The sequence below is a fragment of the Monodon monoceros genome, unplaced genomic scaffold (assembly GCF_005190385.1).
Source record: "Monodon monoceros isolate NGI ecotype Baffin Bay Population unplaced genomic scaffold, NGI_Narwhal_1 Super_Scaffold_3, whole genome shotgun sequence".
Lineage (NCBI taxonomy): Eukaryota > Metazoa > Chordata > Mammalia > Artiodactyla > Monodontidae > Monodon > Monodon monoceros.
The window spans coordinates 20,920,990-20,943,745 of NW_021703780.1; the positions used below are offsets into that span (position 1 = coordinate 20,920,990).

The 22,756-nt window shown below is 43.5% G+C and overlaps 2 protein-coding genes across 9 annotated transcripts in view; one reads left to right on the top strand and one right to left on the bottom strand.

Moving 5' to 3' along the window:
• LOC114907253 (cytidine monophosphate-N-acetylneuraminic acid hydroxylase) overlaps nucleotides 1-22,756 on the bottom strand; it is a 94,676-nt gene that overhangs the window by 34,507 nt on the left and 37,413 nt on the right. For 2 of the 5 annotated variants that reach the window (XM_029242727.1, XM_029242725.1), the window contains exons 2-6: nucleotides 21,313-21,402; nucleotides 20,869-21,072; nucleotides 17,389-17,480; nucleotides 2,475-2,584; nucleotides 4-194 (exon numbers count right to left, since the gene is read on the bottom strand). In XM_029242727.1, the coding sequence (XP_029098560.1) occupies nucleotides 4-194; nucleotides 2,475-2,584; nucleotides 17,389-17,480; nucleotides 20,869-21,072; nucleotides 21,313-21,320 (605 nt within the window). In that variant the 5' untranslated portion in view covers nucleotides 21,321-21,402. Of the gene's footprint in view, nucleotides 1-3; nucleotides 195-2,474; nucleotides 2,585-17,388; nucleotides 17,481-18,168; nucleotides 20,798-20,868; nucleotides 21,073-21,312; nucleotides 22,755-22,756 lie in introns of those variants that run through there. The other 3 variants (XM_029242728.1, XM_029242724.1, XM_029242729.1) reach the window with 3 other exon arrangements.
• The window catches only part of CARMIL1 (capping protein regulator and myosin 1 linker 1), a 435,866-nt gene continuing 417,116 nt past the window's right edge, over nucleotides 4,007-22,756 (top strand). For all 4 annotated transcript variants that reach the window (XM_029242717.1, XM_029242718.1, XM_029242719.1 and 1 more), the window contains exon 1: nucleotides 4,007-4,862. In XM_029242717.1, coding sequence (XP_029098550.1) covers nucleotides 4,178-4,862 — 685 coding nt within the window. In that variant the 5' untranslated portion in view covers nucleotides 4,007-4,177. The remainder of the gene's footprint in view (nucleotides 4,863-22,756) is intronic.

A 22,756-nucleotide genomic window follows, 5' to 3' on the forward strand; every position in this document is an offset into this window, starting at 1 on the left:
TACCTCAGATGGTCTGAGTGCATGTGACTGATGTAAATTAGGTCCGCTTGGTACAGCCTCTCCAGCCAGTCAGATGGAGGCTCATGCAGTAACCACCATCCTCGGGCAAAAGCAGGACCGATTAACCAAGGGTCGAACACCATCCTCTTGTCTCCCAGCTTGAGGTCCATGCAGGCATGAGTCAGGTATGTTATCTGTCGGAAGACAGCGAGATTCAGATTATTAAATCATTACCAGCCAGCAAAAATGAACTCGGCTGCTTAGCTGACAAGTCACATTGGAGAACTTGGCTCCTAAGTCTGTTCAGTGAAACAGGATGCAAGTGAGACCCAGCAGGAGTGTTTATATAGAATACAACTCTCAGCACAGGTCACTGGTTTAGTAGAATAGAAGTGTTCATGTGGGTTTTAGGTGTCAAACCAATTGATTTACCCAGCCCTACTCTCTTTAAATTAGCTCCTAAATATTTATTTACAGTCTGCATTGCAGAATAGCGTTTGTGGCCAGTCCTTCAAAGCACAATTTACAAGGAAGGGCAATTAGAGACGTTATGGCACACACTTGGGGATTTAAATGCTGGAGTGGCTGGGAATAGGTACACGAATGAATGATTCCTGGTGGGTTTAAGGCAGGAGATAGATGGGCCCCAGGCTGAGCAGCTGGAGTTTGTCGCCTGTGGACAGATACTCCAAGACAAAGATAATAGCTGGAGCAGAGAGGAGCTGAGTCCTGCCCAGATAAGAGATAAAGAGACCACATATACCTCATTCTCGAGGTCAAGGAGAACTTCCTGACTACACCTGTGCAGAAAGGCTCCTCAGGGGGCCAGAAAGGGAGGGGCGCCACCCCACAGTAGGTGATGTCAACCTTCCCATAGGCCTCTGGACTAGAAACCATCTTGGCTAAGAGATACACACACACACAGGGGAGGACCCTGAGTTATAACCAAATACAGACTCAGAGCCAGGCAAAGCAAGATGACTGGCCAGAGGAAACCCAGAAGAAATGCCCGATATAAGTGATTTAAACTACCACGAAGGGACAACTATCTCTCTCTGAGCCCACTCATGTGTGTTTATTCACACGTACATTCTTCCTCCTAATAAAAACTTTACTTGTTTCACTACTTTTCGTCTCTTGTTGAAATTTATTTCTACAAAGCAGACAAGCCAAGGCCTTGTCACTGGCCCTCATGGTCTAGTGGTTAGCATTCAGTGCTCTCACTGCCGTGGCCTGGCTTCAATCTCTGGTCAGGGAACTGAGATTCTGCTTCAAGACACTGCAGGCTGAGGCCACCCGAGATTGGGTTGGCATAGCCATGCAGCCTGGCTAAACAGGCTTGTAAGGCTTTCTCTTCTAAATTACCTGCTGACTCACTCAGGATGTCAGGATCCTCTGAGAATGGCTATAAACAGTGACTTAGAGACTGGCATAGACTAGAGGATTCTAAATCAATCCCTCACTTCCTTCCCCTGATCTGGCATATCCACAGGAAAAAGGAAAACACCAGGAGCAGAGATAAGGTAGTAGAAACTCCAGTGTGAAAAGCCAATAAAGAGCGTAAGGAGAGGTCAAGAAATCAGGGCTTCCCTAGTGGCGCAGTGGTTAAGAACCCTCCTGCTGATGCAGGGGACATGGGTTGGAGCCTTGGTCCGGGAAGATCCCACATGCCGCGAAGCAACTAAGCCCGTGCACCACAACTACTGAGCCTGCTCTCTAGAGCCATCGAGCCACAACTACTGAGCCCACGCGCCCAGAGCCCGTGCTCCGCAACAAGAGCAGCCACCGCAATGAGAAGCCCACGCACCACAGCGAAGAGTAGCCCTCGCTCTCTGCAACTAGAGAAAAACCCACGCACAGCAACGAAGACCCAACGCAGCCAAAAATAAATAAATAAATCTATAAAAAAAATAAAAAGAAATCAAATTCAGGTGATTGTGCCTATTCTAATAGGTTCCCATTTGTTTCCTCAAAAAAGTAACAGCCCATTTTCTCAAATGAAAAGATTCTCAAATACTCCAGAAAATTTAATTTTTGATTGTTTACCTCTCTCAAACTATCAAAGTGTTTTCTCTGGAGCGAACTCTCTTCTAAAGGTAGGAGAATGCACAAGAAGGTTTGTAAAGTTCTCAGGGCAGTGTGCAGAAATATGCAACTGGCCGTTTTACCTGATAGTGATTTGGTATCAAGGGCAATTTCTGAACTTCCGCCAGTAGTTTTGCATGACTCTCCTCTGGGACCTCCGCTAAAAGATTTTTTGTTTTGTTTTTTTCTGGATGTATTTCCTTGTAATTCCTGGCAAGTTCTGGGGGTTCCTAAAAAATTTGCTCAAGAGTTCAGAATAACTATATTATATGTCCTAACCAGCCACCTCCAAGAATATTCAAGGTAATACGGGATGTAAATATATATATAAGAGGAAATCTTAGTTCTATTTTTGTTTTTAAGATTATTACAATTTAATGTTTCCTTACCTGCACTTCCCCAAAAGCCAAATCTTCAGGAGATCTGGGCTCTGAATCCCAGGGGTTAGGAGGATTCAGTTCTAGAAACAAAAGTCCATTTTCTTCATTCTTTTCCACAACTAGAACCAAATGGGAACAAATCTGGATTAACAACAATAACAGAAATGAATTAAAAAGCATCACTGAAATGGAAATGCATGGCTCAGGTACACAGAGTACAAAAGTCAAAGGAAAATAAAAACAAAAGGCAATGCTCATTTGGGTCAAGCAACGTCTACTGAGATGAGGGCTGAAGACCATCACCCATTCATTTTTTTTTTTTTTAATTTAAAATTTATTGTAATAGAGTCTGCATAAAAGGAGGGGGTGAAGGGTGGGGAACATGCAGGGGACACAGGAACACGATGACATGGCCAGGGCCACAGCTTCTGTCGCAGGGGAAGGGATGAAAAGAAAAGGCCAGGGGTGGAGCTGGGGTGGAAGAGGGAAGGGGGAGACACTGTGGCTGCATTCCCCCCACCCCCAGGAAGCACCTCTAGTCACTGGATCCCCCCATTTACCCTGGCCCCCTAAGATTCCATCTCTTGCCCTACCTCTGACCCTAGTGGCTCCTTCTTTTGCTCCCCTTGACTTGTTTCCCCCTGACAGATTCTCAAGCAGGATGATGTTTAGGGCCTGACCCCAAACAACCTCACCTTATGAAGGTACAAACTGTGTCTTCCCTGCTTCGGCCCCTTCTCAAATCTCACCTTTCCCCCTCTCTGGGGCAGAATCTTTAATTTCCTTCCTTCCTCTCCTCCCTCCTCCTGGAAAAAACAAAAAGCACCAACTCCCCAGGGAGGGGCAGCAGACAGTAGGGGGACACTGGAAGGAGGAGAGCAAGGAGGACCACCGAGGGAAAGGCTCACAAATCCCTGGAAGGGCAGGGCAGGGGGTTACAGAGAGGAGAGGGGGCGAGGGCAGTGGCCGCTCCTGTCCTCTGCCACCCCTGCCCACTGTCCAGGGGGCTTCAACACGACTGAGGGGCCAGGTGTGCATATGGGGTCAGGTCTGACAGGGAGAAATCAGGGGCAGGAGAAACAAATCCTTAAAACCTAGCAAATTCCCCTAAGAAAACACTTCTTCCTCCTTTCCTTCTGGAGGCTCCTTGGTTGGCAGGGCAAGTAGTGAGGAGTTGGTGGGAAGAGACAGGGGAAGAGGAGATGGTACCGAGGGACTTTCCTCCATTCTCCCCTCTCCCCCGCGCCAACTTGGAGCTCACCAGGGCTGGGAGGGAAGTGGCTGAGAGCTCACACGCACGCCCTCGGCCCCCGAGGAGCCACAGCTCGGGGAGGGGCTGCCGCCACCATTGGACAGGCCTCACTTGTACCCGGTGGGTGCAGGGGTCCCCCTCAGCTGGTGGGCTGTGGCCGGCCAGCTGGGCAGGGTCTCGCAGTGCACGCTGCACAGCTTGCACAGGATGAGGTCAGCCCGTATGCTGCCGTGCTGAAGCCTTTGTTGCGGAGCTCACGGATGTGGTGAGGGCCCTGGCTACGCACCTTCATGTGGTCCGAAATATAAGCCGAGCTCAACGTCTTGCCACACACATGACCCGGCGCCTTCTCTTCGTGTCGTACTGTGCGGACCCGCAGTCAATCCTTGATCTTCGTAGCAAAAGCTGCCTCGCAGTTCTCACATCTGAAGGGCCGGTCTGTTGAGTGCACTTGTCTGACATGACTGTTGAGGTGATCCCGCCGGGGGGAAGCTCTTGCCACAGTGGGAGCAGCTGTAGGGCTTGTGCACTGCGCCGTCGTGTTAGCACACGTGGTAGCTCCTGCGGTCCTTCTGTCGGTTCCGGCGGTAGACGTCGCGGAAGGCCTCGCCGCACATCTTGCAGGCGTGGTTCTTCTGCATGCGCTTTCCACCGCACCCACGGCACCCGCGGCCACTGCAGCCGCTCGGCCGCCAGCTCCGCTCAGCTGGGGCACGTTCAGGAGGCTCAGGGGCACCATGGTGGGCATCTTCATAGCACCCGAGGGGACCCGGCTGGCTTTGGCTCCCGTGTGGATGGCGTCGTGCCTCCGGAGGCTGTAGCCGTTCTTGAACTCCTTGGCGCACAGGGCGCAGAGGTAGGGCCCCTTGCTCTACGCTGCTTCTCCAAGGCAGATGCGACTGGGGCCACAGCGACCGTCGCGGTTGGGGCAACGACGGCGGTGGCCGCAGCTGCGGCGATGGTGGCAGCAGAGGCAGGGGGCGCGGCCTCGGCGGCGGGCGCCGACACCCGCAGGGGCGGCGGAGGGGACGCCGGGGGCTGCTTCAGAACTGCTGGGTCCACAGTGGAGGCGGCGGCCGGGGCCGGGGGCGCAGCAGCAACGGCGGCGGCCGCGGCGCACTCCTGGGCGGCGGCGAGAACTCGGAGTAAGTCCACCTGGAGGCGCTCGGCCGCCGGGGCCTGGAGCGTGGGTGGGGGCGCCGGCGCGGCCTGGAATGGACTCTGGGCGCAGCCCTGGGAGGCAAAGAGGCCGGGCTGGAGCTCAGCCCCGACCTGCGGGGGGTTCGGGGAGTGACCCTCAGGTGGCAGGAAGGAGTTCAAGAGGCCGCCCACCCCCCCACCTCCCCCGGCAGTCCAGGCCCAGTCCAGGCCGCAGCACCGTACAAGGGAACACGGGGAACATGGCCTCCGCCACGGCGGGGCTCAGCTGGGGCCGGGGGCGCGGGCTACGCCGAAGGCATGGCCGGCGGGCCGCCCCGCCGCCCTCGCAAGCCGGCGGGCTGGAGGGAGGGAGGGAAGGAGGGCGCCTGACGGGCCGTGGAGCGCAGCATCGATGGCGGTGGCGACGCCCCCTGGATGGGGGCGGGAGGCCCAGCGGGGCCGGGGGCGCGGGCTGCGGCGGTTGGAGCCTGGCTGGGCGGGTGCGGGGAGCGAGGGAACAGCCTCCGCCCCAGCTGCGCAGCTCGCCCGGCGGCGCCTCGGGGAGGGCGCCCCATTCATTTCTTTCTTCGTATTACACTTAAGGAACTCATGAGATCTCAGGTGTATCAGGGACACAGCCAGACACCAACAGCTTCATTACCATCAAATGAATAATTGCTAGAGATGAGTTCAAGGTGCTATGGCAGTGTCTAGGCAGGAGTACCTAGTTTGGTTCTAAGAGTCAAAGCAGATTTCAAATAGGAGGTAATGCTCCAGCTAGACTTGAAAGATGAGGCATCTGGGCCCAACTAAAGAAATATGATGATGTGAAGCAAACAGTATGAGACAACAGCATGTGTAAAGGCATAGAGGCATGAGAGAGCTTGATATGCACAAGGTGACTACTCATATATGACCGAGGAAAATGGTGTTTGAGCCAGGCCAGGATAGACAGGTAGGTCAGAGAAAGTCATGAAGGACCCTAGATTCCCTGCTAAGGAGGAGTTTGGATTTTATCTTGTGGCAATGAGGGGTCAATGAAGAATTTTAAGCAATTGTAGCAGATGTGCTGGTGGCTTGCACAAAATCTATTTTCTCCTTCTTTACTATTAGCATCTAATTTTTTTTTTTTAAGGAGTGGTGATACACCTATCTAAAGATCATGATTTCCCAGGCCCCCTTGCAATTATGAGTGGCCATAGCTCTACGTACAGTTTATATAGTTCTGCCCAGTGAGATGTGAGCAGAAGTGTACTAGTGGGACTTCCAGGAACACGTTTATTTTCCTGACAAAGAGGAACAAACTCAACGGATCTGGACTGTTCACCCTTCATCTTCCCCCCGCCCCTTGTGTGAAACTTGGTTGCCATGCTTGGAGGAGCAGAAGCCATCTTGAGACCCTGAGGAAAAAAGTCAGATACTAAGGATGACAGAATGGGAAGACAGAAGGAGCCTGGCTCCTTGATTAACCAACAGCCGTAATGCCCAAGCCTGCCTGCTTTCCAACTTCTTGTGATGTAAGAAAACCTCAGATATGATTGGGCCACTGTTATTTGCGTTTTCTATTACAGTGGCTGAAAGCAATATCTAAATGCTATAGGAAGGGAGTATTAAAATCAGAACTTAATTTTAGGAAGACCACTGTGAGACACATGGAGAAGATCAATTGGAGGGAGGCAGGACCATATTTGAGAGCCCTCCCCATTGTTTTGGGAGGCCATCAGCAAACCACTGATGGACATGCACTCAGGAGAAAGATGGCCTGTTTGGAACCCTCACTCTCCCACTTAATAGCTTAATAGCTGGATGACCTTGGACAACTTACTTGACTTCTCCATTCTTCAGTGTTTTTATCTATAACCCCAGCCACCTCCAAGGACAGTCATCCTAATAAGTGCCAGCAATTTTACTAACTGCTCAGTGAAAGCAAATGAGGTCCTAGACCAAAGCAGTCCCTGTGGAAATGGCATCATTGCCCTGCCCTCAAAGCCAAGCATTTTCCTACTTTCTTCAAAGCATATAAAAAAAATATTTTGCCTACACTTTCCAAATGAATAATTATACTCACTTTAAGACAACTGCTAATGGAAGAAACTGAGGTAAAAATTACCCCTAAAATGAAAAATGGTGCATTTTTTTAATATTCCCTAATAGTTGAAAATGAAAACTTATATATGCTGTCAAATTTCAATTTTCAAGGTCAACTTGAGGGACTGTAATAAAGAAGAGTTGAAAACTTAAAGAATTACCTCCCCTAAAGTCTGTTTTGCTCTCTCACTACCCTAGCTTCACCCTCGTGGCTACATATTCTCCCTCTCTGCCCCTGACACACTGATGACACATTTAGACGATCTCCTTGGAAAGCTCTCCTCAGTATCACAGCACTGCCCACTACCTGGCTTCATTTGGGACTCAGCTGTCATATTATCAGACAGGGCTTTCTGACCACTCCATCTCAAAGAGCACTCTCCAGCCCTCTACCCTCATTTTTTTCTTCCTAGCCCTATTGCCACTGGACATATTGTATATTGTTTGTTTATGGTCTGTCTCCCCTATAAGACTATGAGCTCTGTGAGAGCTAGCATCGTGGTTTGTTTGATGCTCTGTCAGTAGTGTGCCAAGAACGTTGCCTGACTCACAATTGGCATTTGTTAAATATCTGTTGAGTTAATTGATTAATTAATGGTCATCATTCCACGTCTCCCAAGACTCTCTTGGGGTGCACAGCCCCCTCTCCCAACCCAGGCACTGCTCCTGCCCAGACTGGGCACCTCAAGTTGGGAAATTTAGATATAAGATTATCTCAACAAAAGCCCCAAATAAAGTATATTACTTTTTCATTTTTAAAAGAGCACTTTAAAAGCTAGAAACATGATCGCACCAGATAGCTTCAGCTGGTCCCTACAAACCCCTTCTTCTCTACCTGTCTGCACCCTTGTCCACCTACTGCCTCCTTCAGGAGGTTGACTTAGCTGGACCTCATCAAAGGGCTCCCACACTCTCCTCCTTTTAGGTGAGTTTGGCTATTGGGAAGCTTCAGGGTGAGATGGTAAGAGAACTCAGTGAGGTTGGGTCACTTATACCTCTGGCTCTTTCCCTGTAAGGTCACCTTGAACTAGTTATGCTCTGGGCATGGACAGAGGTCACTGCTTATCTCATAGAAGCCAATTCTTTATGACTCTCTCTTCTTCCAGATTCTGGAAACTGCTCCCCCCTCATCCCTTTGGGCCTAAAGACAGATAATTTGGCTGTTATCAACTCCAGGTTACTCCACCTTCCCTGTGATTCTCCCACATCCACACCTTATAAAATATCCTTTGATGAAAACACGCTCTACAGATTATCCCAATTTGAGGGGGCCATCTTTTTTCCTTTTGTGAATATAACTAATACAATAAATAAGAATCGCTATCCTGAAACCCCAAATTCAGAAGAGTGATTACCTCTGGGGGATGAGGGGATATGTAACATGATCAAGGAAAGGTATTTAAAGATCTTCTGCTGTTAATGTTTTATGTCTTAAGCTGAGCACTGGGCACATGGCTGTTCACTCTGTTATTTTTATACCTTTTAAATATTGCTTAAGAATTTAATAGAAGCATATTAATTAATATTTTTCCTAGTAATAGTTATCAACTTATTTAGTAGTAAAACACAATTGGCATTCTTAATAAAATCAGGAACACACAAAGGATGCTTAATAGCACTATTCTTATTAAACTATGTCCTTGAAAATGCAAGTGGTATAATAAAGATACATCTTATTATTATTTCCAGGCTCTATGATTGCCAGAAAACATTGTCGTGAAACAGAAAGAATGCTGGATTTGGAAACATCTGGGTTGGGATTATGACTGGGCTGCCTATTATCGGCAACCTGGGATGCAGTTTCCTGATCTGTAAAATAGGCTTATGATACATACTTTGCAGAGTTATATAATAAATCCTGTAGGGTCTAGCACTATGCCTGGCACAGAGAAGGGATTTAAAAAATAATATAATTATTATGGCAATTATTTTACCTTCAAAGAATGAAGAGTTAAAAAGAAAGTTCAGTATTGGACAAACAAAATTATATACTAGCAAATACCATTTCAAAAATACAAGGTATTATGGAAGCCTCTCAGAAAACTGCATTGATATCCACTCTTAAGGATTTTCCTTCTTTAGAATTGTTCTCTCTCAAGAAAAGCAGAAAAAAATAAGAGTCTGTAACTCTTAACTGTTATTTCAAAGCAAACACCATAAAAGTTTTTATGCCCCTCGCACAAAGATAATGCATTTATGCATGGAAGTAAAGCATAACATCTGCCAGCTCCCTGCCTCTATAAAGCAGGTGAATGTGTCATCCTTCTTTTGATTGCACAAACTGATGCAATCTAGGTTATTTGGGTTATAACTGAATATTTATCCAGAAGAACAAACAAATGGAATTCATTAAAATCTTTTTACAAGGAAGAATGATGAAGAAGAATTAGAGCAAAAACATTTTAGAAAACTGTAATAATTAAATCATTGATTATTGGCATAAGGACGGTCAAGGATCCTAATTAAATAACAGTTTAATATTCTAAGAGAGGGATCATAGATTGGTGGAAAAGGAAGGGCTAGCTAAGAACGGTGCTGTGCAACAGGTTAGCTAAGTATTCCAGTTGATTAAAGACACAAAGAAAAGCAACCAAGTGGTTAAAAAGTATGAAAAAATAGTATATCAAAGGGAGGACTTCTAAGTTTAATAGCAATGGAAACAAGTCCAATGGAAAATCTGAATAGATACAAATGTAAAATGAAAAAGTTCTACCACCAAAGAAAATTGGCAAACGTGTTTGGAAAATATTAGCAACATATTTGAGAAACAAGTGTAATTTAAAACAACAATGCTCTTTTTGACTCAAACAAGGAAAGTCTGAAAAATTAAGAATGCCCTGAGCTGGTAAGGCATGAAGAGAAAAGGCAGGCTTATTAACTAGTTAGAGGGAATAAAAACTGGTTCATTCTAAAAAATGGACTGTAATGTAATATATATTAAAGAATGGATGAATGAATAATGGACTCATTCATTCATTTAGTACCTCAAGTAAAGACGACTGTGCTAATCATATTTTTCAGTTCATGACACATGATATTCGGCCCAGGCAAAGCTACTTACTTACTTACTTACTTATTCCCTTTATCTCTGTTTCCCACTCTTATTTCCCCCTCCTCCCCTACAGGCTACAATTTGAATGGTCGTGCAAAATACGTATTATATTGTATATGCGCATCTTTAGTTTCTACAAACAGTATTGGGTCTCCAGTCTGTTTCTTACTCCTTTTCACTCAATACCCTGTTTTTAAGATGCATTCATGTTACCACGTGTACATCTAGTCCACTTCCTCTAACTGCAGTTTAGTATTCCCTGGTTCACCGCATTTTACTGATTCACTCTCCCAGTGGTGGACCCATAGACTCTGCCACAACAAGGTTTCTTTGGTATACAAACAGGAATGAGAGTGATGGGTCGTGGCATATTCATAAACCTCCCCTGACTAGTCACTGTCGGGTTCCTCTCTAGCGTGGCTGTACCAGCCACATTCCCAGCACAGGCATGACTATTTCTATACCCTTATATCTCTGACAACATTCCGCGGCACCTTCGTTTCTTTCTATCAGTCAAAAAGACATAGAGTAACACCTCATTGCTTTACTTTGCAGTTTTCTGATAATTAACGTGTTTGAGCATATCTTCATGTGCTTATTGACCTTTGCGGATTCTTCTGTAAAATGCTAGGTTCATATCCTTTCTGCATTTTTATATTGGGTTTCCTGTCTTTTTCTTGTCAATTTGCATTACTTCCTCCTATATGCTAGATAATATTCCCTTGTTGGTTGCCAATATTGCAAAATAGTCACCCAAACTGTCATACATCTTTTAACTTTGTCCATGGTGTCCTCCAATTAGCAGAAATCTTTAGTGCTGATGAAATCACATTCACCAGGGTTTTGTGTGTGTGTATGTGTGTGTGTGTGTGTGTGTTGGTGGGGGGGTTATTCTTTGAGCTGTACTTCTGAAGTGTTGTTTGAAGAGTCAGGAAGTGCCACCAATTTCTAGGTCACAAAGATATTCTACATTTCTTCTGTTACTTTTACAGTCTGACCTTTTTCATTTAGGCTATTAGTCCACGTGAAGCCCATCTTTATGTTACGATGTATGAGGTGTTAAATATGGGTAAAAGCATTAATTAGTCATACCCTGTTGCCAGTAATTCACCTATCTTACAGAAAAAACTCCAAAAATAGAGAAATTCTTAAGCAGAAAGATCACAGTTTTGGTTTTGATGGCAAAAAAAAAAAAAAAAAAATCTGTGAACAGCCTAAATTCCAACAACAGAGAAATGGCTAAATAAATTATTTAAGTTAATATTTAATGTAAGCATACTTTAAAATTATGTATATATAGAATCTGACATAATATGACTAATATAATAGATTAACAAGACAAAAAACAGGATGCAAAAATAATATATAGAATAATTATAATTATTTGTAAAAGTATGCTTAAAAAGATGACTGGAAGTTGGAACAACTAGATAGAAAATCAACAAGGAAATAGAAGACTCAAACAACACGATAAACCAACCAGACCCAACAGACATAGACAGAACACTCCACCCAACAAAAGAATACACATTCTTCTCAAGTACATGTAGAATATTCTCCACAAACCAGTACAAACCATATGTTAGGCCATAAAATAAAGTTAAAAGGATCAAGTCATATAAAGTATGTTCTCTGACCACGATGAAATGAAATTAGATACCAATAAGAGGAGAAAGTTGGAAAATTCACAAATATGTAGAGATCAGACAACATACTTCTGAATACAAATGGTTTAAGGAGGAAGATCACAAGAAAAATGAGAAAATACTTTGTGACAAGGAAAAATGAAAACATAATATTCAGAAACTTATGGAGTGCAGCTAAAACAGTGCAGTGCATAAAAGGAACACACCTATAATAAAAAAGATCTCAAGTAATACACCGAACCTTCCACCTTATGAAATTAGAAAAAGAAGAGCAAACTAAACCCAAAGCAAACAAAAGGAAGGAAATATTAAAAAATTAGAGCTAAAATAAATGGAATTGAGACTAGAAAAACAAGAGAAAATCAATGAAAACAAAAGTTTGTTCTTTGAAAAGATTAACAAAATTTCCAATCCTTTAGCTAGACTAACCAAGAAAAAAGAGAAAAGGTTCAAATTACTAAAATCAGGAATGAAAAGGGGGACATTACTATCAATCTTACACAAATAAAAAAGAACATAAGGAAATATAATATTATATATCAACAAATTGATAACCCAGACGAAATGGAGAAATTCCTAGGAAGAAACAAACTAACAAAATTGACTCAAGAAGAAATAGAATATCTGAGAAGACCCATAACAAATAAAGAGATTTAATTAGTAAACAAAAAACTTCACAAACATTAGCCCAAGCCCAGATGGCTTCACTGGTGAATTTGACCGAATGTCTAAAGAAGAATCAATACCAAACTTCACAAATTCTTCCAATAAACAGAAGAGGATGGAACACTTCCTAACTCATTTTATGAGGGCAGTATTATTACCCTGATCCCAAAATCAGACAAAGACATCACACACAAAAAACTACAGACCAATATTCCTTTATGAATATAGACATAAAAATCCTTAACCAAATATTAGCAAATACAATTTAGCAATATAAAAAATAATTATGACCATGACCAAGTGGGGTTTATGCCAGCCTGGTTCAATACAGGAAAAGCCATAGCGACAGAAAGTAGATTAGTGGTTGGCCAGGGGATGAGGGAAGAGGGGAATGGGACTGACTGCTAATAGTTACAAGGTTTCTTCTGGGGATGATGAGAATGTTCTGGAATTAGATAGTGGTGGTAATGGCACAACATGTGAAAATACTAAAAACCATTGAGTTGCACACTCTAAGAAGGTGAATTTTATGGTACATGAATTATATCTCAGTTAAGAGAAGGAGGAGGAGAAGGCTGGGGAGAGGAAGGAAGGGGACCTTGGTGACAACCGGAAGAAAAGATACCAAAACAGGTGTTGTCTTGAGGTGATGGGAGTGCAAGTGAGCGTCTTCTTCCTTCTACTTTCCTGATTTTTACCTTTTTAATGATGACCATATATTGTTATTTATAATAATAATAAAATCAAATAATCTAAGTTCATACGAGATCAAGCCATCCTTCTCTTTCTTGGGATGTGGTAGGAAATCACTACAGTGTAGGTAGCACTGGACTGAAAAGTGGGCTCTGTTAACAAAATTTTCCACTCTCACAGAGAGTGGAAATTTTCCACTTTCTCAATTTTCCACTTTCCTCACTGGAGCAAAGGCTAAAAAATTTAGTGGTCTTGTTATTTCCAGCCCTCCACTGACCCTGCTGCCACCCCTAGCCCTGCCTTTCACCTGCCATAGCAGCAAACATCAGCCCTCTGCATCAGTTCCCAGGCTCGATCTATTTTCCAATTGATCCAGTTTTCTGCTGGGTGGGAAATCCCTCCCTCCTGCTCCTAAGGTCCCAGTTACAGGGGTGATGTGCAGATTATTTGAGACATACATATACAAATAAAACATTATGCTCTGTGTACCAAGTTCTGAGAATTTAACAGCTGTTCTTTTTTTTTTTTTTACCATACGCGGGCCTCTCACTGTTGTGGCCTCTCCCGTTGCAGAGCACAGGCTCCGGACACACAGGCTCAGCGGCCATGGCTCACGGGCCCAGCCGCTCCGCGGCATGTGGGATCCTCCCAGACCGGGGCACGAACCCGTGTCCCCTGCATCGGCAGGCGGACTCTCAACCACTGCGCCACCAGGGAAGCCCACAGCTGTTCACTTTGAAAATTCTTTCAACAACGCAATAAGATAGTTACTACCAATATTATATCCTAGTGAGGAAACTAAAGAACAAAGAGATTGACTAACTTGCCCCAAGTCATTTAATTGTGTGTTTGAGCATCAGGATCTGAGCCCAGGCTGCCCTGCACCATTCACTCTTAACCACTTTGCTATAATGTCTCACTATAGGTCTTGTCCAAAAGACTTAGAGGTTTTATAAAGGCCCCTAAGCAGCTATCAATTTCTGGGTTACATACTCATAAAGTTGATAGTCTATTGTCCTTTCACTTACACAAACAGTTTGATGTGTTCAAACCTTTGCTTCTTACCTGTTTTCTGCCAAATAAATTTAACAGTATTTGTACAGTTCCTGCTAACAATGCAGTCTGCAGGTTTCCTAGGCTAGGTCAACAGACATGGAATGAGGCTTACTGGCAAAAGAACCTAGTAACCGAGACACCCCTTTGAGGGGCAGGGGGAGGATGAACTTGTAGTCAAAGCAATCAGCAACTTCCCCCAGAATAGCATTCTATCTCTTTTGGGGGGTGACCAGAAAAGGACATGCACCTCAGTAAGTGACACCTCTGCTCTGGGAACTGGGAGAATGCCTTTGCAGGTCAGACCCTTCTTTAAAAAGTGATTAGGAGTTGGTCTCACCGAGACACCTGGGCAACACTGGCCCTTATAGCCTATTCCATATACAATAATTTGAGCCTGAAAAAGATGTAGAAGTAGTGTAATCAAAGTTCCCAGACTGGAGGTCCAGCCCAGGAAGCCCACTATTCAGCTCCCTTCACAGGTAACCAGTGGTGAGCCTGCCCCCGTCCATAAGTGCTTATGTATACATGTTTTTTCATGATAGGGCCATACTATATGTAATATTTATAATCTGCTTTATTTATCAAAAGTCACTCTTATTATTTTAGTTTCTTCAATAGAATCACTTTTAAGACACAGTGGAATTATTTCTAGTGTTAAAATTGTTTTCAATTTTTCTCTTTTGTAGATAGTATTGCTGTGAATGAACATTCTCATAGCCGTATCTTTTGACATATCAGTGATTATTAAGATCTTAGGCATATGGTCTCGGATGTGGAATTGCCGGGTCAAAGGGATGCACCTTCTTCAGTGTGATAGGAAGCTCATCGGAGAGTTTTAAGCAGGGGAATGACATGAATTTTTAAAATATCAGTCTGGTACTAACCAGCCTGAAGCTAACACAACATTGTAAATCAACTATTCTCCAATATAAAATAAAATTAAATTAACAAAAATAAAATAAAATATCAAGCTGTGTGCTGTAAGCAGGATGGACTGCAGGAAGCAAGCATGGAAGCAGGGAGGCCAGTTGTGCAGACAAAAGGTGTCTGTGACTTGCATTTGGTTGGAGACAGAGCAGACGGAGAGAAGTGGATGGATTCTGAAGGTGTTTTGGCACAGGATTTATTAATGGTTTGGATATGGGGGTTTAAGGAAAGAGAAGACTCAAGAGTGACCACCAGGTTTTGTTCAGTTGAGTGGAAACAGTGTCATTTACCAAGATGGAGAAGGCTGGAGGAGGAACAGGTCTGGGGATAAGGTGGGCTTGGCCATTAGGAGTTCTGTTTTGGCCGCAGCTTGTAATGCCTATTAGAAATCAATTCATGGGACTTCCCTGGTGGCGCAGTGGTTAAGATTCCATGCTCCCAATGCAGGGGGCCAGGGTTCGATCCCTGGTCAGGGAACTAGATCCCACATGCATGCTTCAACTAAGAGCTCACATGCCGCAACTGAGGAGCTCACCTGCCACAACTAAGGAGCACACATGCCACAACTAAGACCCAGTGCAACCGAATAAATATATATATATATATGTCAATTCATGTAGAACTCAATAGTTGGCCCTTCTTAACCGCGGTTCCTCTGCAGCCACAGATTCAACCAACCTTGGCTGGTGTAGTCCTATAGTATTTACTATTGGAAAATATCCATGCAGTTCAAACCGCATTGTTCAAGGGTCAGCTGCATATTAAGGACAGAGTGGGCCATTGGGCTGCATGCCGAGAGTTTGAGTACAATGGCCATGGCAAAGTGACCGCTGAATTTAGCAAACTGGTGACCTTGACAGGAGCAGTGTTAGCGGAGTGGTAGGGATGGAAGCTCCACTGAGAGATGATGGGAGGGGAAGGAACAGAGACAACGAGTGTGAGATGCCTGTTTCAAGGGGTTTAGCTGTTTAGACATTTGGAGAAATGGAAACATAAGAGGGCTTCTCTGAACACTAGGGCGCGTGCGCACGTGTGTGTGTGTACCTGTGGGTTAATAGGCAAAGACGAAATTTATGATACAGGAGAGAGAAGGACAGCTGCAGGAGGGAAGTCCTCAAGTAGGTGTGAGGTGGGATCCAGGGTGCGAGAGCAGGGCGAGCCATAGGAGCAGCGTCAGTGCAGCCACTGTCAACTGTCACAGGAGTCAAGGAAGTATATGCAGGCACAGAGGCAGATGGGTTGAACAATTTGGTGGTAATGACTCTCCATTACTGAGTCCCATTACTGCATTGTCAATGTGAAGATAATGTGAAATAATTCACACAAAGTGCCTAATACTACACCTAACACACACTTAATAACATTCTGGATTAGGTCATGATTCTTCAACTACATTCAAGGCCCTCCCTACAATGTACCTTTGAAATCTTATGTTCTACTACTCTGATACACATACCCTGTACTCCAGCCAACTAAACTACACATTTGGCCCCAAATAAACTAAAACAGCCCAAGCTGTCCCCTCTACCAGAAATGTCCTCCTTTCTCTTCTCTGCCTGATGAAATTCTGCCCATCTTTCAAAACCCAACACAAATGCTATCTCTGGCATGAAGCTTTCTATGATTCCCCCAATTAGATCAAATCTATATTTTTATTCTTATAACAGACATTCTGAAACAGTGTGCATGAGCAGTTTTAAGAATCTTCCCAAGTAACTTTTTCTACTGATAAAACACGCTTTTAATCACTTAGGTCAAAGACAAATTTATTCCTATTATTAAGCCCTCCTTACTCATATTTCTACCTGCTTTCTTGAGTAGGAGGAAGGAAAAAGTAGAAGTGGAGCCAGCATACTGAGAATCACATGTAAACTGTAGCATCTTACCTATGCCATGGAATTTGAAGGACTTTATTTCCCAACTGAAACTGTGGCATTTCATTATAACTGTTGAAAAGATCATGCACTTGAATATCTATCTTGTGTGTCTTCACTGATACAGTATTCAGAGCCACTATTCTATAGTACACTGTACCAAAGAAACCTGTCAGAGTATCCCTGATCTTAGTTGTTCACAGGCTTGTCTTTGCCACCACCTCATGTTAATGTCATCTAATTTACACTGACTCTATCTTATCCATCTTTGTATCTCTTAATACCCAATACAATGTTTACACCTGGTAAGTTCTCATCAGATACTTACTGAACAAATGAATGAATGAAGGGATCTTTTGGAGAAATCCTGTTTAGAATTTTCAGTGTTAATTATTTTTAAAAGATCTAATGTCCATAGTTTAAAATCAGGATATACGCAAAGCTTCAAGTGAGATTGGAAACAAGTTGACAAGAAGGACCCCAATAATAATAATAGCAGAAAACATTGATCGATATGGATTATATTTACCCAGTTCGTCTTGACAGAAGCTGCCTGGAGGATTGATATACTTCATGGTGCTCATATCCAACTTCCAGTTGTGTTTTGTGCATCTAACAGACCTGGATGAAAAATTATACTTAGGTTTATGAAATGGTGAAAATAAAAATTCATCTTATTAGGCTTAAATGCATTATAAACAACTGTAGTTGGTTGAACATAAAATGCGTGAAAGAAAAACTACTAATAGCTCATACTCAAATATCCAAGGACATATAGATTAACCATCAGTAGGCAATTTTAAAAGTGAAGATAAATGCCATGTCACAAAATAATATGTGTTAGAGATCAACAGAGCCATCAGAATAAAGTCATCTTTAGGGATGGCTCTCATACAAAAGCTAAGTTGGTTAAGATTCAACTGGGGCCAATATGAGGAAAGAATGCAGTCATTAAGACATACCTATGATTTATAATCACTTTACAACCCTTAGCCCCTGGTATAGTGTGCCAAACCTAAGTTCAACTCAAGTTTTCAGAAGAGAAAAGACTTCCTTAAAGTTTAAGATTTCAGAGCATGGTTGCCAGATAAAATACAGGATGCCCAGTTAAATATGAATTTCAGATAAATAAGAAATAATTTAAAAACACAACTCACACAATATGTGACATATACTGGAAAGTCATCATTTATCTGCAATTTAACTGAGTGTTCTGCGTTTTTATTTGCTAACTCTGGCAACCCTATTTCAGAATGAGAATCAGATTGCAGCAAAATAGAAGGCTTAGTAATTTTTTTCTATTTCTTACCAGACCACGAAGGGGGTTGTGGTGGTGGAAGATGAGGCATAAAAGTTCCATTTCCTCTCTATTTTGGTAGCGTTTCTTGTAAAGTTTTTTTTTTTTTTCACAGTTAAAGAATTTTTTTTTACAAACAAATATGTCTCAAACCGGAAACATCAGGTTTTTTAATCTAACAATGTCTATTTTAACTTATATATCAGTAAATTACACTGATTTTTCCAAGCTTCATTGTATCAAGAATTTTTCACGCTCTTTTCTAGTAATAAGGCAAAAAACATATTCCGCACTTCAATTTATAGAGGATTATTCTGAAACATCTACTTTCTCATCAATGAGTAGCCAACAACATTTCAAAACTTGAGAACATTCCAAACGCAGCTATTCAACATGCTGGGTCATTAAAGGGGAAACGTGGCAGGATCTTAACTGTTCATAGGCAGCAAGTAGACAGGAGGGAGGCGACAGCTTCATGTGCAAAGAGGTTGGGAAAAGTTGTTAGATTTAGAAAATGAGAACCACAGCTTATGAGAGTTGCTGATGTTGGTTACGTGTGAAGAAGAAAAATGTAGGGAGGGTGGAAGAGGTAGGTCATTACTCTTGACTGTCTCCTAGGTGAGAGATTCCTCGGGTGAATTGCTACACAGAGAAGCAGTCAAATTTGGAGCGATGGATGGGGGAGTATAGGGTGTGAGTTACTCTGAGGATGGTGTTTCAGCACATCAATGCTTGGCGAGCTGCATCCGGGAATAAAGCTGGGAGAATGTGCAGGAGATAAAGCTGGTTCCTCATGTGCCAGAGCACTAAGACAATGCCAGCTCTAGGTTAGCCTGCCAACAGAATAGGGTGAAACTAGGATCAATCACCCCCAAGGCTTTGGGTGAAGGAGAGAAAGGCCAGCCTGTGGCAAAGCAATCACTCTGTTAAGATAAGCCAGCCAGGTTCAAGAACAATCTGAATTCCTGTAAATAACCTCTGTTCCTAAGCTACACTAGAAGCTCATGACAGAGTAATAATGATAAATGTAATTGACATTTATTGAGCACTTATCATATAGCCAGACATTGTTTTAAGTGCTTTATGTGTTTGAAATCATTTAATCCTCTCAGCAGTCAGACAGAGTAGGTAATACTCTCAATTTCACTGTATAGAGGAGAGAATTGAGGTCCAGAAAGGCTAAGAAACTTGTCCACGGTCACGGAGCTGATAGGTGGTGGGGGCAGGCTTCTGAACAGGGCAGGTTGTGAGGAAAGATCATTGCTCCTAATCACAAAGCTGCAACACTTCCTTGAACGGCTGGCTCAGCGAGCACCACGTGAAAAGCCCACTAAGGAGAGAAAGGGAGAGAGGAAACGCGGAGTCCCCAGACCGCAACAGTCAGAAAACCTCAGGGTCCAAGAGTGCCTGCAGAAACTTACCAGTGACAGAACAAGCCATGTCTGAGGTTTCCCTAACTTGAATCCACTGAGAAGATGGAAGGGACTCCAAACACGGCTGTCAGCAAATAACCATGAGGCTCTCCTAGAGTACAGCTGTCGCTAAAACTGTGTCCCATGCAATACTTGCAACCTATCTATGCTAAAAATATATTAGTTATTTAACTGGGTGCCTTCTATTTGCCTAATCTAGCAACCCCATCGAAGGAGCCAAGCAAGCTACAGGTGCAACAGTGTTTATCACATTTAGAAATCTAATAGTGTGTGTCTGGGCCCTGAAACTAAGTATGCAGTGAAGCAAATCTGTGTGCAGGTGTAAGAACATTCTAGACTTGGGTGATGGTCTTCTATACGATTATAGCAGGGAGCTCTTAGAAAACTACACAGCTCCCTCTGAGTCCACCTGCACTAAACTGCCCACAGATGACCCGAGAAATCAGCTCAACAACACGGTGGAAGTCAAGCCAGACGTGGGAATGGCTAAAAAGCACCCAGGTCAAGTTAGGCTGAAGCAGAGCTTGGAAAGGTGCGATCAACCACTCATTCGTTGCCGGTGTTGACCATCAGGCTGACAAAGCATCCCTCACCCAGAACTCCCCCTGTCTCTGCCAGGCAGTGCTGCTATCTCTTTGGCAGTCACTGAAAACAAATAAACAAAACCCACAACCATCCTGTCCTGGTATTGCTCCTGAACTGGGGAGGAAGGTGATCTATATTGTAGGCTTCATCAAGTGGCGGGAGACGGGTACCAGCACTAGTTCTTCCAAGAAATGATTAGAAGAGCTGCTGTTCAGGGCAGATACAGTTGGGGCTCTGCCATTTTGGGTTTTTAATCACCATGAGTCAGTCAAAGCAAGTCTATCTGCTCTCCAGCAGTGTTTGGATAAGGACCTGCCCCACTCATACTTCTGGGGGAGTGGGAAAGGAAACCCAGAGGAGGCTTGAGTCCTGGAAAATAAAAGCTGTTACATATACCCAAGCACTCACACACACACACACACACACACACACACACACGTACCTTAGAAATTTCACTGTTTATCAAGCTAGGAACCAATTTTCAATTAGAGTTCTTAAGAGAGAGTGGGAAATTAAGTAAAGGTCATAACGTTTTGAGATCAGAGAGTTGCCTCAGTGAGCACAAGTAAAAGTTATGAATTTGCTAAAAGAAATAATTTGTCAGTTGGTTCATTTGATTTCTCAATGAACACATCTCCTGCCAAATCTAATTGTAAGAAGGGTCACCAGGGAGAAAGCAAAGGACGCGTGTTACCTTCCGTCTAAATCCTCGATATCTTTTATGAACAGGCCTCCTTGGTGCTTGCACATATTCTTGCATGCTCGCAGGTGGCTCTTACTTTTATATAAGATGTAATCTTTGCCAGTGCTCTTATTTCGAACAAAATTGATCCCTTCCTTGAGATTGGCAACTTCAGCAGGTGAGAGACACAACAGGATCTCAGTTGTTTGTTCGATGCTATGAAAACACGAACATTTTGAGAGGAAAGAGTGATACTGTTAGGTTTCAAGAGAGAACAATGTGGCATTGACACCTCAAAAACCTCTTTTTTATTAAAATACTTTTTAAGGCCATCCCTCCAAGTACCCAGGCCTGGTGGCACCTGACGGTGAATTTTCTCCCCTCCTTTCAATGTCCATCCTACTTGTTGAGGGTTTATCTCCACTTTCCCAGAGAGCTCATGCCCCTCTCACTTGCCTGCCCATGGTCTGTCGTTGCCTCTCTCTGGGTATTTCGGAAGAACTGCAGTTGCTCCTTCAGCTTCTATGACTCTCAGGAGGCATTAGTCTGTGTGGGTAAAGAGGGTGTGGGCCCAGCTCAGTATTTCCGTCCTACTGCTTCCTCCTCTACCATATCTCTCTTAGAAGCTGAATTTTATATTTAGTTTCAAGAACCCAGTCTGCTCTCCCCAGCTCCATGCTTTTGTCTCTGCACCTGCTCTCCTTTCCCACTGAGAGTCATCCTTTAGGTTCAAACATAACTCAATCATCCCCTCCTTGGATAAGCCTTCCGAGCTACCCACCACCGCCCCCCCCCCGACCCCCAGGTCAAGTCTAACACTTCTTTTTTTTTACTTTCCAGGAGACATTGAAATTTATTCTTTCTTTTTCTTTTAGTGAACATCTATCATCTCATATAGATATAAAATTAAAGATGAGAACTCTTAGCTGATTTACTCAACTTTCATATATAATGTGCAGTAGTGTTAGTTATGTTGATCCTGTTGTACACTACATTCTCAGTACTTATTTATCTTACAACTGGAAGTTTGTACCTTTTGATCACCTTCATCCAAATCCCCTTCTCTCCACCCCCTGCCTCTGGTAACCACGAATCTGATCTCTTTTTCTATGAGGTTTTTTTTGTTTGTTTTTAAAGTATAATTGACCTACAACACTATGTTAGTTCCCAGTACACAACATAGTGATTCGATATTTCTATACATTTAAAAATGATCACCATGATAAGTCTAGTTATCATGTCTAGCACTTCTCAATGTGTATTACTATTCTGTAGAACATTATAACCTAGTATCAGTGCACTGCCCTGCTTACTTGCACATAGATGCTTTTAAAAACACTCTATCTCTCTGCTTTTCTCTTCCCACCACTTAGCAGACTATCTTTAAGAGCTACTTAAAGATTGAACCAACTGCACTCGATCTGAGTCATTTATAAAAAGCTCTAGCAGCAAAGCATTTGATCTCTCATACTTTTTCAAGGAAAATACAAATGTTACATTTCTCAAACCCCAATCTTTAAACAAACTCTTGTTATGATGCAACTCTGAATCATAGTGGAATATAATTTTTGCCAAGAGGGATTTCAAAATAACTTTTGGCATATCCATGGTATGAAATCTGGGTGCATGTTTAATTCTACATTCCACTCCAAACCAAAAGTGGTCAAAATTCTCTTCATGTGTTAATTTAAAATTGATTTGGAGCTCATGTACATTTGTGGCACTCTCACTTTCATTTTTGGAAGACTGCAAATTTCTCTTTTTTCTTAAAGATCAGGTTTTATGGGGCTTCCCTGGTGGCGCAGTGGTTGGGAGTCCGCCTGCCGATGCAGGGGACGTGGGTTCGTGCCCTGGTCCGGGAGGATCCCACGTGCCGCGGAGCGGCTGGGCCCGTGAGCCA